The sequence below is a fragment of the Gymnogyps californianus genome, chromosome 15 (assembly GCF_018139145.2).
Source record: "Gymnogyps californianus isolate 813 chromosome 15, ASM1813914v2, whole genome shotgun sequence".
Taxonomy (NCBI): domain Eukaryota; kingdom Metazoa; phylum Chordata; class Aves; order Accipitriformes; family Cathartidae; genus Gymnogyps; species Gymnogyps californianus.
The window spans coordinates 17,574,521-17,593,830 of record NC_059485.1 but is presented as its reverse complement, the minus strand read 5'-3'; the positions used below and the strand labels follow the sequence as shown (position 1 = coordinate 17,593,830).

The window sequence follows — 19,310 nt, the reverse complement described above, 5'->3', positions numbered from 1 at the left end:
TTCCTAATAGCTTTCAAACTACGTTATCTTGTTCTGCCATATCATGATAAAGCAATAAAGGTACAGAGAGAATCAAGCTGAGGCCCTGCTGAAAACACCTATTTCGTCCCAATAATAAAAGCTAAATACTAGTTGCTGCCTGTTAAATTAATTCCATAGCTGGATGTAAAGTATCAGGGCCACGAGCACCACTCCCTGCAATGGTTTAGCTGCCTGTGTTCAAGGCCAGTTCTGACACAAGCTCAGGCATGTAACTTCAGATGAGACTGCTGTGACAAGGGCTGTGTGAAGCCTCTGCTGGGCCCTTCCCCCTTTGTTTGGGAGCTGTATTTAAGCTGAGACACTTGCCCTTGGTCCTTGAGTGAGCTACACTGCAGCTATACCTCTGCCTGGCCTCACCTCACTCATCCGAATCCTGCCCTTAAGTAACTGATTTGACTTTGTGGCTTGATCTCAGGCCTGCTTCATCACTACAGACTTCTTGAGTGATCACTGGGCTGCTGGCTGACCCTGCGTACTGTCACTGGACCCTGTCCTGTCCCTGACTTGACTTTCTGGCCTTGATCTTGGGCCTGCCTCATTACCACAGACTTGCCAACTGGTTACCCTCAACGGACCTGCTCCGCTTTTCTTGTTTGGGTACTGTGGGACTGCACTCCTTGCTGGTGAGGTCTCTGCCCCTGCCTGCCTTGCTGTCACCTGCAGCTCCTGGCTTGTCTTCCCTTACAGAGTAACCTGCTTGTGCTGTTCCCCAATATAAAACTCGAATATGAGCCTGGCAAAAGTAACAACTATTACCTGAATCCCATCTAATGGGAATATAATACAGAAATCAACATTAGTACTAAGTTCCTCTATCATAATACGCAAGAGGAAATAAATGACAGATCAAACCCATTTCATTTTACATCCTCCATTTAACTGTTTTACATACTGCGCAGCATTCCTTCTCTGTCTCCCTTGTCAATAACACTTACTCTGCTCAAATACTGAAACAAACCCCATGCATGTTACTCTGAACTATTAATTCAACCTGACCTCACAGCATGGATCATACAACCACTCTGCTGGCTTTCAGCAGAACTGTAGATGCTTAAATCAGCTCTGAATTAGATCCAAAGGTTAAAATGTGGTTAAGGGGCCCATTTTCAGAAGAGATCAACTCATGCAAGTCTTAAGTTTCACTGAAAGTTTGGGTGGTTCTTCCATGCATTTCTAGAAGTAAGAGGTGGGCCAGATTGCAAAAGTATTCAGACACCTAAAGACGCAGACTTGACAGGCAGAATTCTTAGAATGAACCCGTCGATTTCCAGGGGAACTTGGTACTTGCACGTCTTGAAAAGACCACTGGATATCAGCCCCTTCTTTAGATGCTGAAGTACCTCTGAAAGTTAGTTCTTAGTCTCCGAAGTTACCTGCACTGTTTTGAAAGTGTTCTTCCCAAACCTGATTCTCATTTATACTAGTACTTCCCACAGAGCGAAGCTGAGTACAGAGTTTGACTGAACTAGGTTAAGAAACAAAAGACAGCAGCATTAAATCTGAATTTCACCGCTTTTAAATTTTAGACAAGAACACTAATGTAACCCTAATGCAGCTTTTTAAATTTCCTTTGCGTTTCTTTCCCAGCACCTCAGCTACAGTAATTGCAGAGTTTCTAAACTTTCCCTCTGATTATCATTCAATTATTTATGTACATTATAAGTGGTCAGAGGAATTCTGGAAACTATGATAAGCGTTCCAGATCCGAACATCTATCATTGCCAAAACAGAGGACTTACTTAAAAAAACAAATTTGAAAGTGTGCTACCCTGTCAAACAGTGGCTTGTTCTTTGAATATACATGTTTATATATAGATATTAGATATTTTCAGAGACACAGCTGCCAAATTACAGCTTCTTTAGTTTTAAATGTCAAAACATTCAAGTTTTTCTGTCTTCCTATGTGCAACAAAGGAAAAAAGAAAGAAAAGAAAAACCTGTTCTAATTCAAAGAAAAAATGCTGCTGTCAAGATGAATTTCAAGTAATCTTATAAATTACTTGTATTTGATAGATGATGTTGATACATTTTTCATTCTTAATTTTAATAATTAATATTTCTGAAGAACTAAGAGCAAAGCTGCCCACAGAACACAGTTATTATAGGTTGTGCTGATTTTGTTTCTACCAACAGTGCCTCGTAAGTTCAGGCAGGTTTCCCTCAAGCAGGCTGTCAGTTAGTTTAGGTACCAGTTAGCTGTTTCTACAGGCATCAGAAGCTGAGTAAATCCTGGGCTGGTTAGCTTCTGCCAATGTCCATGCTGCCATGACTAGCTGGCAGTAATATCACTAAATCTGTTACGGGCATATTTACACTGCAATTCAGTTAAAGCAAGACTACAGTGTAGATAAACCCCGAGCCGTACTTGAGAGAAACCACATTACCAAGCCGTTATCTTCCTTTTATTGGCTTCAGCGCAGCAAATATGGGAAATGACCAAGATACAGAACAATTCAGCAATCACTTGGTGCATTGTCAGGAATGAGTTAGCAAGGCTCAAGTATATGTCTGATGAGCAAGTAAGTGCCTGCATCTTAATAAGGGCTAACTGGAGTTTGGTGGTGCCTCCCAGCAGACCGAGAAAGGAGCAAGTCTGAAGACTAGATTCACAACCTTTACAACAGAGCTCTGCGCAGTGCGCTGTCCTTGCCAGAGCAGGCTGACAGAGGGAAATTCAGCTGTCAGTTTGTTAGTCCTTTACTTCTCATCAGTGATTAATCCAGTGTTAAAAAAATGAGCTTTCAATCTGCAGAAATACAACAGTCAATTGCTTACAATACAACAAATCTGAATGGTCCATCCCCCAGTTTAGGGCTATAAGGTCTTTCAACTTTTGTACTGACAGAAGAGCTTTGTTGTTACTATCAGCCCAAATAAATCATTATGGTGGACTCATGGACAAATTCTGGAGTTTCCCATCTCCTCTTACCTTCTCAGCTGGCCTTGTGTTCAGTGAAATTAGTGCAAGGATGAATTAGGACTACATATACAAATCTTCTCAGGAGGAAAAACAGCCCTGTCCTCTGAGCCGTATTTTAGGCTCTGGGAAAAAATCAGGATAATTTCATACTCCTTTAATCAGGACATCAGCCAAAAGCAAAACCTATTACTAAAATCACAATCCTCAAAACCTACCCACAAAACTGAAATATAAAGCTGCGAGGGGCAGACAACCAGACAGAACTCAGCATAGGCTTTGCTTGAGAAGTATGACAGTAAAAATATTTCACTTTTTAGAAAAAGTTATGAAAAATCATGTGTGAAAATCTGGCTCCCATGAAGTAGATGACACTGACCCACTGACTTCAGCAAGCCAGGACTCCTGCCATACCCTGACACGTCAGACCTGGTGGGCAGCTGTATGGGGAGCACTCCCCATACAGGAAAGGTGACAAAAATATTATTAGCGTGAGAGAAGAGCTGTAGGACTGCTCATCTCATCAGGTAATGGTGCTCCATAACAAACAGATTTTAAATAATGCAATGAAAATTACTTTTTGCTTCTAGGATCACACTTGCATTTGGCCAGGAAGCCATTCTGAAAGGGACAGTCCTACACTGAACTACTAACCATGTGGAACAAAACAGGGGTTTTCTCTGCCATGGGCTGCTTTCCAGTAACTGACTGCTGAGGCTGCAATCTCTCCAGCTGCTCCTGGAATCTGTGTCTCCTGTGTCTCTCTTTCATCTGTTCTTCCTTTTGGGATAGCTCTCTTTTACTTTCTTCTGTCCTGAAAAATATACAGATTCTGCTTCGCTTAAGCTTTTCACTTGGGAGAAAAAGCACCCTTGTTCATCTGTTTGCATGTCTTTTTTCTTATATTTATACCACACACTTGAGGGTGAATCATGACATGAAAGGCTAAAATAGATTTAGAAAGCACTTATGGTGTTTGTGGGGGGACACAAGAACTTGTCATTGGATGAAATCATCTCTCTCTCAAAAAAAAAACCAAATCAACAAAGAAAAGGAACAGACCTCAAACCTCTGATAAGTGGTGACAATCTATTTGGAGACCAGAACTGCATTAAGCAGGGACGTGTTTGTGATGTTTCACTCCCCATCTCCACACCAAAATTCTCAGTCTAACTCCGTTTCCTTTCCTATGTGCTATAATACAGTGACAAGTTTCCCCTGAACCAAGGCCTTCCATCTTTCTATATTTTGATGTCTGCAGAAAGATTTCATCTGCCATTTCCATGGCAAATATTACGTTCAATTTTTTCCGAATTCTTCAATTCTTCCCCAGGTACCCCAACAATAATTAGAATAGCAAGAGAGAAAACTGAAATTTGTTAAAATCATTGTGAGCTATTACTCAGCAACAATAAACAACCCAGATTCTTGGCAAGCCATGGTCTGCCATCTACGTGGCAGGCTAACAGGTAGACAAAATGGAGTTTTATAGAACTGATGGAAGTAATGAGCTTTAATGTCAGGAATCCCATAGAGGAAAAAAACCTGCAACCATCCATCTGCCATTTAAACCAAGTACACAGTAGCTGAAGTGTCTAAGTGGCCCGATAGGCAACTGTTTAACACTGAAAAAGTAATAGTCTCTAGAGCAGGCAGATTCTAATTCTTTCAAGGGCTCATATGTCAAAGTCAAAATGTTAAATTTCACTCTGGAAATAGCAGGCAGAATATAACCTTTGAAAAGTCAGTATAATGGAGCTCTCCCAAATAGCTGGGCAGGTGCATAAGGCAACCACCTGATTTCACTTTAAAATTAGACCTTATGCAGAATACACTACATTAAACTAAGCCCAAGGAGGCAGAGGCTCAAATAACTCTGCTATTTCCTTAATTGATACCATTCTTATTTATCTTTTTTTTTTTTTAAAGCTTTCCAAGATATTCCTGTGATACAACCCATTCCTCACGGGTGTACTTTGTCCCTCTAAGCTCTTGCACTTTTCTTGATGTCAGAGTCAGAATTGCTTTATTTGGGAAAAAAGTTACAAGGGGAGACATGATACATCTTCCAGTTTGTAAAAGGCTTTTTATGCTGAGAAACAGAATAAACCATTTTCCATACCTCCTGGGAGTGCAACAAAAAGTAAGCTTAAACCGGAGATAGGATAACTTAAATTAGACTTAAGGAAAAGCTTTACAATTGTAAGGATAATTAAGCAGCAAAATGTACTACCTGGCGAGTCAAGGAATCCTCACCATTGAGGATTTCAAGACCAAGTTTTATAAAGATCTGCCAGGAAAGGATTAGATTTTACCTCACACTATATTGGTACAGGGAGACAGACCCTTCCAGTCCTATCTTCTATGATGCTATGCTTAGTAAATCTCAGTACTGTTCTTCATAAAGGAGATCAATACCATGTTATCCTCCTCTTACATAGAATAAAAACTAAAGAAAAAGGCTAAATTCACTATGTCAGAAGTGCCATAGCATGTCTTATCCCAGGCCAGTTCACTGATCTACTAAGTCTGGCTGCCTCTAAACCTTTAAGCAATAGCTGCCAGGATTGGCTGTCCTTCTAGGTAACAAAACCAGACATTCTTTTGCTCCAACTTACAGACCAGATAAATAATGTTCTTTAATCTTAGACAATTAGATAAACCATAATCAAAACCACTGATGACTTTTCTTGTGTGATACCTTGGCAATTCTGTTGTAGTTAGAGGAGATTCTGGAGCGTTTCCTGAACTTTGAACTTTCTCAGCTTCCATTTCGTTTTCTTTTTCTATGTCAGCTCCATTGCCCCCATGGCTTGACAAGGGGCTATTTCTTTTCTCTGGTTTCAATCTCGTCCGTTTCCTGGGAATCACCTTAGTTGTCTCTTGCCTCACTTTAAAATATTGGTTTTGACTTATTTTAGAGGAACCTATCTCTTCCAGACTTTCTGGATCCTGTTTTATGCCTTCAAGTTTTTCAGCCGGGGTAGACATTTTATGAAGAAGCTCTGAGGCTTCTTTACGGGCTGTATGGAGTTGTTGCAGTAGCAGGCTTTTCCCTGAGCAATTCCTCCTGCAAAAAAAAATAAAAACCCAATTTATTCAAGAGAAAGCATTATACAAATAAATTCAAACTCTGACGAACTTCTCATATGAGTGACAGCTCAAAACAAGGACCGGGCATCTACACGAGTAATAGCTATTGGTAATAGCAGCACCAGCACACAGGCAACACAAAACACCGCAGTGACAGAACATGAAACTGATCTTACTGGCAATTTACTTACCTCTTTTGCATCTCAGGCACAACACACACCTACTAGAAGAGCCCTGAACAAATGTAATGTTGGCATGGAAATTAGAGTCTACAGATTTTTGTCCCCTTTGGATACAGGGGTTGGGATTCAAATACATACAGAAGAAAAGTTCTTCTAATAATTTTTAGGATTTTTGAGTGTTTGGCTTAATTTCATCCATGTCTCCTGCAGGTTAATGAGACTGTTAAACTGCCAGCAACCACAATACTGTGATAGTATTCTGTTGTGAAACATCCTATCATGACATAATGGGCAGATATGGTTATTTTGTCTTGCAGTTTTGTTCAATGGTAAGTCTCCCAAGTCACCTGCTACAGGAAGACTACCATCAATTTGTAGCTCATCTGGTGATTATGAGCAAATAATACACCATATTTTAGTGGTAGCTGAAAAGTACACAGACTGAGTAACAGATTGAGTTGGATATTAATGAGGTGGTTAGGTAGTGTGTATGAGTACACAGCATTGGTCTGCCATACTTATCTAAACTAAACCTATGCTTCTCAGAACAAAGGAAAAAACAGATGGAGAGTATTCTTTCTCCTTAAGGATCTCATCTCCTGCCATCATATCCGGAACCATCAAATCAACATTTAACATTGACAGCTAGACTACTAAGGAGTATGCCTAAGTAGTGGTAATTTTAGGAGCGCGCTATGTATTGGAGAGCAGCCTTATGGTATAGTGCTAGAGATGGCACTGACTACCTGAGCACTCCAGGGATAAACCAACAGCGTATTTTCCAGGCTAAGTGACTGGAGATCAAGACAACTAACCCTCCAAGGCCCTAATATGTAAGTATATTGTACTACAGATTATGTAGCCCTGTTTAATAATTGTACTACAGAATATGTAGCCCCATTTAGTAATTCCATCCAGGTAAGAGTGAAACTGGCATTGACCCCTTGTGAATGAGATCAAAGTCTTGCCCTGCTGAGACCATGAGGCTTTCTTATTTAGAAACAGAACTGAATAACATTTGCCAGGCATTTCATTTGTGTATGTTCTTTAGCAACATTAAAACGAATCAAAATCCAATCAGCTAAGCTCTGCTCTCCATCACTCCAGATTTACACTGATGCAACTTCTGCATTTGCATCAGTGCCAGTGAGAGTTCCCCAAGCATCACCTTGTCCCTGCTTTACACTGGCTTTGGATTAGATGTTCTAAATTATATTGAGTGTTTAGGCTCTGTTCCTTGTCGAATCATTTATTCTTTCAGACCATTAAGAAAAAAAAAGTAATCGGCTGGCACAATACAAATGTTCTGCTTGTCCTCTGCACTGCTGTAATGTGAACTTACATGCATCAGACTTCTAAATGTAATCCATAGCATAAATGCAGTGAGATGTTTAAAGCTTGACATATCTGCTTCACATTAAACACACGTCTAACAACCTATGGGTATGAATCAAGCCCTGAGTTTAGCAACAGGAAAAGGCTGGCATCTGTGCCTATTGAAGAATTTACAGTTTAGGATTCCATCCATCACACTCTCTCCCCTTTTCCCTCTTCCTCTCCCCCCAATTAAGGAGAATTGAGAGCATCCCTGCCCACACAACGTATTCAATATTCTCTTTAAATGAACATCTATTCTAGCCTATTTTATTATTTCTAAAAATAAAGGTTTGTCTGAGTCAACTCCCTACAACATTTTCAGAGTTTGGTTCTGAGTCATTTAAAAAACACTTCTCATGTCACTCAGACAAGTCTGGAGAAAGATTCAGGTTTCCCAGCCACCCAGGTCTACTCTATTTGCCTTTTGAGCTGTTTCCATGCAGCTGTACAGGAGCAAGGTGCTATACTGCCTCAAGGATCAACAACTATTTTCTAGCTTCGGTATCTTTACCATACAACAGAAAAGAGTGATCTCCTGGGGCCAGATTGTAGCAGTTTCATTATTGGGCTTTTTTGCTGTGAAGACCAGGAACAGAGATATTTCAGTATGCGAGCTCTCACTCTAATCACTGTTAGGGCAATTATTTTAGTTTCAGAAAAAAATGAACATCGTATCATTTGAACTAGAGTCCTGGTAAAGAATCTTACATTCTCCTTTCTGCTTGGTCCTTAATTGTCATAGTCTCTTCTTCTTCAGTGGAGCTGTCGCTTGCACTATGAAACAAATTAGACCATATTAGTTAACTCTGTTCCAACTGGGTGTTGGCTTTTCATCATTTCTAGAATGCAAGTTTAGAACCACCATGAAAAAGGGAGAGATACTTTCAGGGAAGATCTCCAGGTGTTATGGATAGTTCTTCACACTATTACTCTAGCAAAAAAAAAAAAAAATTCAAGCAACTATGTCAAAATGTGTTAGCTGTTTATTAACTACAAAGTTTCTTCTGGTGACTGTTTTCTTCAACCCCTTGCTGCAGCAAATATACATCCTGAGAAGAGTGCAAACAGCTACCTCAGGCACCATTAGCTCTCGGGGAAGGGACATGTTTGCCAGAATCTGCTGCAGATTGAGAAGAATTTGGCCTCCCATAACCGACTATAAGGCCCTCTTATCACACAGGAGACAGAAATCAGCACCTACAGTTGCTTGCCAGCAATGTAGCAAAGGATGTCCATTTTGTACACAGTGCTGTCAGAATGCTGGCCCAACTCAGACAGCTGCAAGCATTGCTTTGCAGTCACTGCCCACTCCTTTATAGATGGAAACTTTCTAAATGTTATTTCCCTGGATGATTTGCATGTCCTTTCTGTGCTGCCGGCATCCCCACACATTGACTTGTTCTGAGACAAGTTATTCTCTCCTGAGAACATGCCTGTGCTCAGATAGGGGCTATGCCTTCCTACTAAGGTCACAGAGGTGTGGAAGAAGAGAACACTTCTAAAGTTACATTTCACAAGTATGAGATGCAGAGAGAAGGTTTCAGTTTCCCACTTTTTGTTACTTACTTCTCACTAACAATAAAGCCAGAGTTTACCTTTGTTTCTCATCAGGGAATGTTACTGACTTCTGTGGTTTAGCATCTCTTAAATCTATGTACACTGTTACAGGCTCTGGCAGGCACTGTAATCTCATCATGTCCGTCCTTAGAGAACTTGAAGATGATAGCAGGGCAACATCCCTAAGTATAGAAAACACTGTTTTAGCATGTCCTCCGCCTTATCCAGACAAGAAGTCCTGCAGGGTGTGGATTATGATCAAAATTGGATTGTGAAAGGAGCTTTGTGCTTGGCCACTGTACAGATTCAAACTCTGCTTCTGCCTACTATCCATCACCTTTCAAAGCTGAACTCAAAGATTCAGCTTTCCCTGAGGAATACAGACCACAGGCAGCATGATGAGGGATATTTAGTTCTCAAAAACTGACAATGTCAAATCGTTCTGTAGAACAAAGGCAAGCAGTTATGGCACCAAAGAGCTTACAAGTTTTAAGAGCCCAGTGTCAATCAGTAAAAACAGATCCCTTTTTCCTCTCTGCCTCCTTCAGCAATTCTATTTTATCCTTCAGAGCATACAAAGTGCAAATAATCTCTGTAGCTCTCCCTACTCTGGCAACGAGGATACTTTTCACCTTCTCCTCTACAGGCTTGTTTCACTATTGTTTCCTCTGTGCTGCCACCATTGACGTTGTTCCCTCCAAACATCCTGGAAATCCATTTCCTTCACACAGAACCCTCCAAGATGCACTGACATCTCCACTGATACCTACAAAAAAATCATCCTGTAGCTAAATTGAGGTACCAGTAAGAGAAACTGGTACCCTAGATGACAAAAAAAATGTGGCCACGATAATTTGCTTAGCCTTGTTTTCCTGCCTTTCCCATTTGTCCCAAGTGTCTGGTAAGGTCTAGACAAAGGTGGTGGTTGATGGAGAATGCTATGGCGGCAAGATACTGACTGTTTATCATCAACGTACATGAATGACTGAGTCTTAGTTTTTCCCTTTAACATCCCTGTAGCACAATTCCAACTACAATATCAGCTTTCTGCAGAGGCTACAGAGAAAAGCACCTACAGAACACCATGAGTTTCCAAGTATCCCTACTGGCAGGCATGATTACCTAGTGTATATGACAGAAAAGGACCTACTTATTCTCTTGCTGTTCTTGAAAGGAGAGGAGCTTGGCTGATGGCCACCTGCAGTGTGGAGACACTGTCCCGGACTGCCTGGTACACAGCTCTTCTAGTTTTTCCATGAGCTGATTTTCAGACCTACTCCTGAAGGTCTCTATGGAAGAGCAACAAAAAGAATCACCAGTTGTGGTCTTCTGCCATGGGATCACCCAATATATCCTTTCCCCATTTTCACATTGTCCCTTTCTCTACAGCCTGTCAGAAGGGGAAGGATAAAGATACCATTGTCATCTGGCTCTAACTCACTTCAAACCTTCATCCATCTCGTCTGATTCACTCTTAGGCCATGACAGGCCACAAAGCGCTGGTTTCAAGCTACGAACGCAAAATGAAATCTTGAGGGAAGCTAATTAAAAATGTTTTACAGAGGCATTAAAAAACCCACTTTGATTTCAACATTCAAGATGATACTGCAGGGAATGACTTAAACACAGGAACCTGAGTTTTATTTATTTTTATACACTTTCAGCAAAGTTGGTATTAATTTAGCAATGTTACCATGATCTGCCGAGGACAAAGCAACTTCTGCGTGAGTGTTATCTTTCTGCTGCTCCAGCTCCTCAAGAATCTTGTCTAGATCCCATTTCTCAATATTCTGAAAGAAGACAGCTGAAATGTGATGGAAAATTCTCTCCCAGAAGACTGCTACAAAATAAAAGTCCCTTTGACTCACATTCCTTGCAGTTAACTCCATCAGATTCTTCTGGCACATATAAATACACAAATGGCATGGAAGTTCACCTTACTTATCTCCAGTACTATGCCACTATCACTTGCCAGTAGATGAACCAGTGTGTCACTCTGAATACAGTTGCTCCAGCATGAGCCTCAACAATTGGCACAAGTAACAAAAGGATATTTACTGTTTGAACACTGCTTGCCTCATGTCATTGCCAAGGCTCCGCACATCTAGCATAGCCAAGTGCAGTACAATTAGTAAGAGAAACCAGTGAAGGATTAACCAATGTTCATTCAAATATAACAAAGGTGGAGTACCTTCTTCCCCACTTAAAACTGCAAAGTCTAGAAGATGTTTCTAGAATGCACTGAACTGACAGCTCCTTAAAAGGAGAAACCTAAGTCCATCCTAAATATTCACCTGACCCATCTTGCCATAAGCTGGGACATCATGTTACATCCTCCACATGGCTCAGTCTTCCACGTGCATTCACAAGGTGGAGTCTTTCCAACAGCAAGTACTCCCCTTTATCCCTCAAACCTGCTAACAGTACCAGACCCCCACATATTTGATTTCCCTCTGTCCATCCCTCCAAGTACTTTTCCTCACCCTTTCACCGTCTCCAAAAAGATGATGCCCCTAACTACACTGCCAGCTTGCTTTAAGCAGTTCCACAAGGAAGTGCTGTAATGAAAGGAATGCATTTACTATGTCTCTTTGGACAGTGCATCTATCCAGCTGCTTCCTCTACTTCTGCTGAGGCTTTTTCTCTGAGAATCATGAACCCTTTTGATATAGGCTACAGAAAACCACTGGAGTTAGTAAAACAGATTAAAAGATGGCCTGATACAAGACCAAGCATACATATTCTGATCCTGAATAATGCTGAGAACTTCTCACTGCCACTAACTTTTGGCTTTTCAGTTCTTTGAGATGAGACCCACAGCCTTTTCCTCCCCCTCCAACTTCCAACCAGGGCAAATTCCCATTCCCCTAGGTACAGTCAGCATCAGATGCTATCTCACAGCTGCTTATCCTACACTGAAGATAGGATCATCAATTCTGTTGCTATGAATCACACATAGACTGGCTGAGGGTATGCTCGCACTGCACACTACTAACTTACATATGAGAACCAGTCTGCGATGACAAAAGTTCACATACAATTAAAGCATTGATTGCTTTCCCCTCTGAATATTATTTGAAACGAAAGTTTTAATTAAAAATATCCACATCTGTCTGAAATATCATCACCAGAACTTAGAAGTACTCATGATTTTTTTTAAAAGGAAGGTGGCTGTCAATTATGACAATTAAGTCACAACTACAACTAACATGCATTTCATGTGACCACTCAAGGGCTTTAGAAAAGCAGAAGCAGCCTCCAAAACAAGCAGTTTCACCTTGTAAAAACCTGTCATCTGCCCCTCCCATTTAAGAGAAGATTCTCGCTCTTTCCTGAGCAATAAATCTTCACGCATACCTGAACCATGATTAGATCTATTCTAATATTACATGCTGCAGCTGATGAAAGGCAAAAGCCTGATGAGAGTCACAAGCTGAAGTCTCTCACACCAACACAAAGCTAATACTGGTTCAACAATGTCATTGAGATGTATTGGTCTGGAAGAGTGAAGGATGACTGACAACTGAGCTTACTACAACGAGAACCATGTCACAGGTTAGTACAGGTGCTGTTTTATCACACAGCCTGAAGGGAAAGACAACATGTGCATTTGCTTTAATTATCATGCAGTTCGTACTAAGCTTCTTTTTCAATAATAGTGCTTAAATACAAACCATTATAATAAAAAGATCACACTACCATCTAACCTGCTGTAGTAAGGCTTTATCCTCCTAACCCTTAACAGGAATAGCACTATTGTAAGGTACTATACAGGGTCCAGAAGAAAAAGAAATGAAGATTTGCACAATTCCATTTCTAATACAGAAAGGGACTTAAGGAAAAAAAAAAATTCATTTTCAAATGAGCTGGTATGATTCAAATTAAGAAGAAACTGTATATTAGTTTTAACAGCTTTACTCGACATAAACTGAGGTACCTTGCCGAGCTGGGAAGTTACAACCACCTTTCAAATCTAAACACGTACACCATGCACACAAAGGATACAGCTTTGCCCTCACTTTATGAAAGTGAGAATATACTGAGCCTGGTCTCAGTACTCACCCAAAAGCATCAGACTTCAGTTCATTGAAGTCAGTGATATCAAACAGGTTCTGAAAGGAAAATCATGCCTCCTGAATTAATAGAGCATCTGACTTCTAGGAGGTGAGACAAGAATTAAACCTAGAACCACTTGAAAAAGATCCCCTCCAATAATGGCATGGTTAAATGATGCAGCACAATTTAAAAAACAGGCAAGCAGCTGCATACTTTGCCTATACTAGAACAGCTCTAACACCAAAAAGTTTATTTTTGTGAGTATAGATGAAAGGGCAAAGGAAACATCTGTACTCTGATTCTATAGAAGGCTTTGAACAGAAATATCAGGTTCATGTTCCGTGCTGATTAAGTCCTAGTGACCTTAAAAATCAATCCAGGAAGCAGAGATCTATAACCATAGTACTGAAGAGAACAACCTCTCCACACTGGGGCCACATACCAGTTAAGCACACAAGCTGGTCATCCCACAGACCTAAGCACCCACCTTAGGTGGAAGAGATTTAAGACTTCAGGAACAACCCTAACCACCTTCTCTTCTCACCTCCAGAATTACCACAGTGCTACAGAAAAGACAAGATGCTGGAAGGCCGGAAAACTCACCGTTTTAATGCAAAGTCCGCCTGGGACCAGAAGAGTTCCCTGCCTTCCCAGGGACAGATGTTGTGGTTGGCTTTCCGGAATAAGACCACGAACCACGCTGCTGACCCATGGCTTTTGCTACCGTTATAGACTTTTAATGACAGCTCTGTGAGAGCTTTTGGTAGCTTGCATAGCACATGACCCAACAAAACCCAAATTCAGGACAACAATGAAAGCAACAAAGAACACTGTGGTATGTGCAGAATCTGGCATTTCAGTTCTTTATTTTAGTAGGATTCTGCAAGCAATGCACTGTGCCCTCTACCCCACAAGCAGCACTCCCCAAAACTTTTTGTTTGGGCCACTTACCTGTAATGACAAATGGGTCAGTTCCTGAAGCTGATCATCTGAGGAGGTTTCTTCCTTAGCAATTCTTTCTAGACTGTTGCTAATGCCATGTGAGGGAGGCTTGACATCTAGCTCTGGGTGGCCTGGTGACGGCTCCAGAATTATTTTGGAGAGTATCTTTGTCTCTATCAGCTTTCTTCTCTCTTTTTGACTGCCCAACTCTTCCACAGACAATGCTGTATTAAGCCAAGAGTTCCCTCTTTCCCTGGCCTGTCTCCTGCCCAGTTCTTTTTCTTCAAGGTGATCTGTGGAATCTGCAAGAGACTTTTCAAGAACAGATCCCTTTTGGCTTGGAATTTCTTCACTATGGCTGGCAAGATTGGAAGCCTCATCTTTAATAATTTGTATATCTTCTTTTGCAATGACTTGGGCACCATCTGTTTTTTTCTGAAAGCCCAAACTTTCCAGATCTCCGTTCCAGACCTCCCACGGGTGCCTTTCTGTTTCCTGGGTTTGCTACAGGTAGAGAAAATACACACACGCAGAAAGTCATATCTCCCTAAGCTTTAGAAGCTGACAATAAACCAAAACAAAGTGATTGGAAGACAGCAGCTCCAACTCAAACACCATCTGGAAACAGCACACACCATATCCATCATGGAAAACAGTAAGACTGTTCACTTTCCAGAGACTTTAACTTCAGGAAGTGCTAAACATCCTTGAAATTAATTTTCCTTACATGTGCTCATCATATGACATTTCTCACACCAAGTAAACAACTGGGAAAAAGCAGCACAACGTTAATCTTCCCATGATGGAACAGTAGGGTCAGCTGGCTCCTCTTCCAGCTTCCTATGATGGCTAATCTTCATCACTGCAGAAGCAATGTAATAATTTTATCTCAGAAAAGCTGTTCAAGGGATAAACTTCATACTTGTCCTCCTTACTACACTGTCCTAATTCTACATTTTCTAGTACATAAAATGGTGGCTGACATTATTTCAAACCCTGAAAAATTTAGGAGTCATTGCACAGTGTTACTGTTAGTGCACAGAAAAAAAAAAACCAGTAAAAGGACAATAATAAAAACTGCAAGGAGATGGGACAAAAAAGGTCTAAAAATCTCAAGAACAGAGAAAACTTTAAAGGGTCACTGTATAAAAAGAAAGAAAAATCTAGTCTCTAGTGGGAGAAAGTACTGGGGACTATGCTCTTCTATCACACAATTCAGTCAAATAGGTCAAATAACAGCAGCTACCCACACTGGAGACAACCAGAAGAGTGGGGTTACAGTAGTATGGCCTGCACACAACAGTCAACAACCTGCATGTTTGGGTCTTCCAGGGAAAACTCCATCAGTTCTTCTGACAGGTCAGGAATTAAGTTTGGCTGTTCCCGCTGGAAGATGAAAAGCTCCCCATCACTCTCACAATCAGACTGCAAACAAAAAAAAAAAGAGAAATTAAATGAGTGACTGTAATACTCACCTAAATATCTGTTTTGCAGTGACAAATCCTATGTTGTCACCACTTGACTAAAGTTCAGAGACAAGAATTTTCTCTGCAGTCGCATCTTCACTAGACAGTCTGATAGCCCAACACTCAGCAACCTAGGCGGTCTTACAGCAGCCTAACATTTGAGCAAGCTACAATTGTAAAAACCATGTAAAATATTGAGTTACCATGGGGGTTGATGACTAACATCCCTCTGAGCAAAGCGATGACAAGAGTGGGCAAGTTCTCTAACTCCAAAGTGATTCTTTGCATGACCTCATTCACCATTACAGAGTAGCAAGAGCAGGGCTGCTCCCTAAGGGAAGGGGAACTGGGAAGGCAAGCACATAACTGGAAAGGCAAGGGCCTCATCAGGCAAAGCCCAGTCCCACGGTACCTAAGAGGAGTAAGCAGGACAGACCAGAGGTAGTGACCAGGTTGAGTCAAGAATCCAGATCATAAGGCAATATTGTGCTCATGAGGCAGAGTAGAGATCAAGCCTGAAAGTCAATTCACAGGTGAAAGTCTGGATCCAGCAGGACTGTAGCTAGAAACTAGTACTCCTCCAACATAGCTCAGACAAAGAGTGAAGTCCCAGAGCTGAGCTTAAATAGAGCTGCTGGGCATGTGGGTGGGAGCCCCAGCTGAGGCTGGGCAGGGCCATGAAGGCTTATTATTGCAATCAGGACCCTCACATTCACTATTCAGAATGCAAAGCAGTATCTATATTTGGTTGAACAGAGTTTAAATAGCTTTGAAAATCTCTTTTCTGAACATAAGATATGCATCTGAGATGAATCCTTATGCATAGACACCAAAGTGAGATTAAGCACCTCCTCAGCACTCAGGACACAAATTTCCTGCTTGTCCCTTTGTTTTGCAAGTGTACATTTTCCTTAACTCAGACTGCAGAGAATTCTCTCTGTCTGGTGTAATTAACTTTTCTCAATGTGAAGCAAACTGCAACAGAACTTCTTTCCTCTTAATAAATTGCATATCAGGGTAATGAAAGTACTTCAGGGCATGAAACACATTTGTCAGTGCCCTTTTCGAATGCAGGAGCACAGCCCATTGAGGTTACAGATCTCAGATGCATAAATTTATTTTCACACAAGTGGAAACCGCTCAGACAAAGGTGCAGCACTGAAATTGCAGGCTCAGCAGGCTACAGTTTCACATCAAGCAGGAGAGGGATTATACAACCAGATCTTTTGAATGCAAATTAAGGGCAGCATGTAAGTGCCAAATAGATTGCCTCAGTTCCTTCAGCAGGAAATTTTTTCCACATGTAATAGAAACAGAGAATTTGGAGATTGTTTATAAGTAAAAACATGTTCAACATGATTTACAGTTATAGAATGGTATTTGGCACCGAAGTACAAAGCTATCTCTCTGTCTTAACCTTATTGTACACCTATACAAGAATGCCTAAAAATAACTTCTGAGCGTTGGGCCTTCAGCTATACCATATAGACACATATTAAAATGCAATGGTTGTTTTAAATAATTAAAACAGAATGTAGGTAGAGGGGAACTGAGAAACTGTGAGGCAATATAACTTGTCCAATATGTTAGTGATAGAGCCAGGTGCAGAAGACAAGTCATGGCATCCGTATCAACGCTTTATCCACCAGATCACACTGCTTCTGATGATTGATTAATAAGTAATAAATACCCCATGGAGGCATTTCTGGCTCCTTCACTGCTCACAAGGCTCCCTTTCTATCATTAAGGGCCACACTAAGTTAGAATAAAATATATCCTTTAAGTGTTCAAAAATATTTTTTTCAAATTTATACATGTTTGAAAATTAACAAAATATTCTGATTTGCACAAAAGGCCACTAATAATCAAGTCTTGAGACACATTATCACCTTGGAAAAGTCAATGCCAGAGCTAGCATCTTGGACTAGAGAGGCAGGCAACTTTTATCATTTCCACCACATTGCTGCTCTCCTGTGAACAGAGATCAGCAGCAGCTAAGAGGCAGCCTGTCCCAGACACTAAGACCCAGCAAGTAAAAAACCTGTAATGGTGAAGCATACTGCACAATATCTATCAATCTTACGCTTTATATTAAAAGGTTAGTGGCATTATGCTTCTGTGCAGGTAGAATTGAAGCACAAAAAGGCAACATGGCTTGCAGAGAATTACAGGCAGGGAAAAAAGCAGAATCCAGGATTGAAATATCTGCCAAATGATTTTTCCAGTGGTCCACAAAGTCTTCAGGAATATCCCTTTCCTGTGATCCTCATACATAGAAAAACATACTAACAGGCCTACTGTCTGGCAAGTACATTATCGGAATGAATAGCATAATACTCTCAAGCATAAAACCTTATCATTTCATTTTAAATCAGCAGTATGCTTCTTTCATACTGTATTTTTGACTGAACAGACTAAGAAGAAATGCGGGCTCATTCTGCAAGATGCCCACTACCCTCCTCTTCCCAACCTAGAAATACTTATTGTCTGGAGAAATCAGTTCCATTTTCAGGTTCCCAAGAATACAGCGAGAGGAGATGGCAATTACACTTTGACAATTAGAGATAGTCCAGAAGGCTGTGGATTAATGCAGTGTTACAATAGTCAGAACAGGCAGCCCGTCAAGGCTACCATACTAGCTACTCAGAAATGCCTGGCTAAGGCGACCTTCTCTTGCTTTTGAGAGATTTTTCTAAAAGACAGTGAGAAAGAAAGGCAGGTTCCAGTGCTTACTGTGGAAGCGTCAGAGTCCAGAGATGGGAGCTGATCTTTCACTGCAGCAAGTATGGCTCCCCATTGAAATGTTCTGTTACTCTGAACAGGAGCTGCAGGAGGCTCAGATGGATGCTCTGAATCCTGACTTTGCCCTTCTGAGGCCATTCAAACAGCTTCCCTTCAATCAAATGAAAGATGAGCCTAAGTACACCTCACGAAAGAACACAAGGGATAACATCAGTACAAAACAAGAACAAAGCATGTGCATTCAGGGTCAGCATAATTCTCAGCACTCCCCGGGTTTTCACTGTCAGCAGTGAACAATAAAATCTGCATTTTTGGAGTCGTTCCTCCCCACCTGAGTTCAGAGGGCTGAGAGCTTCCTGCCCTGCTCACCATATACACCCATAACTGGGCCCACACGAGGGGCAGTTGAGCCCCTCATTTATAAAGCATTTTTCAGGGTTCTTAGCCAGACTGACTTGTAACTGTGTTCTCAGAAAAGCATGTTCACACTGCCTGCGTGGAGAGGGAAGAAACGCAGCAAAGGCAAGGCTGACACCTCTGCTCTCTGCTGGTTTTTACTCCTCTACCCTATTTCTCTCATGTTCCCCTCCTCACTGCTTAAATGATACATAAAATGATTTATATTTGCTTTTTTTCACTGGATGTGTATAAAAATAGTTGAGAGTAGGCACGCTCTTGGATTTTAACCTCTCAAAGTGTTTATAAAGCTCTTTCCTCATGTGTTCCTTGATGTACATGAGGAGTCGAGACAACACAGCAGGGACTATCGCTGTACTAACAAGTTAGATAATTAATCCTCATGGAAAACTTTTGCTTTTTAAATTTTATGCTACAATTGCATGGTTTCCTGGGGAATCAAGCGTGAGAGTAAATAATTTCTGTTTGGCAAGAAAGGTTAAGAGGTTCGTGACTGTATGTTGTTCAGTACTGAAATAA

The 19,310-nt window shown here is 41.0% G+C and overlaps 1 protein-coding gene across 1 annotated transcript in view; it reads right to left on the bottom strand.

Moving 5' to 3' along the window:
- Nucleotides 1-18,512, bottom strand: part of DNAAF8 (dynein axonemal assembly factor 8) — a 93,897-nt gene extending 75,385 nt beyond the window's left edge. Inside the window, exons 1-10 of the mRNA XM_050906224.1 lie at nucleotides 18,366-18,512; nucleotides 15,478-15,591; nucleotides 14,176-14,661; nucleotides 10,862-10,958; nucleotides 10,319-10,457; nucleotides 9,207-9,350; nucleotides 8,320-8,385; nucleotides 6,582-6,584; nucleotides 5,661-6,029; nucleotides 3,614-3,773 (exon numbers count right to left, since the gene is read on the bottom strand). Coding sequence (XP_050762181.1) covers nucleotides 3,614-3,773; nucleotides 5,661-6,029; nucleotides 6,582-6,584; nucleotides 8,320-8,385; nucleotides 9,207-9,350; nucleotides 10,319-10,457; nucleotides 10,862-10,958; nucleotides 14,176-14,661; nucleotides 15,478-15,591; nucleotides 18,366-18,512 — 1,725 coding nt within the window. The remainder of the gene's footprint in view (nucleotides 1-3,613; nucleotides 3,774-5,660; nucleotides 6,030-6,581; nucleotides 6,585-8,319; nucleotides 8,386-9,206; nucleotides 9,351-10,318; nucleotides 10,458-10,861; nucleotides 10,959-14,175; nucleotides 14,662-15,477; nucleotides 15,592-18,365) is intronic.
- Between the last annotated feature and the right edge of the window lie 798 nt (nucleotides 18,513-19,310).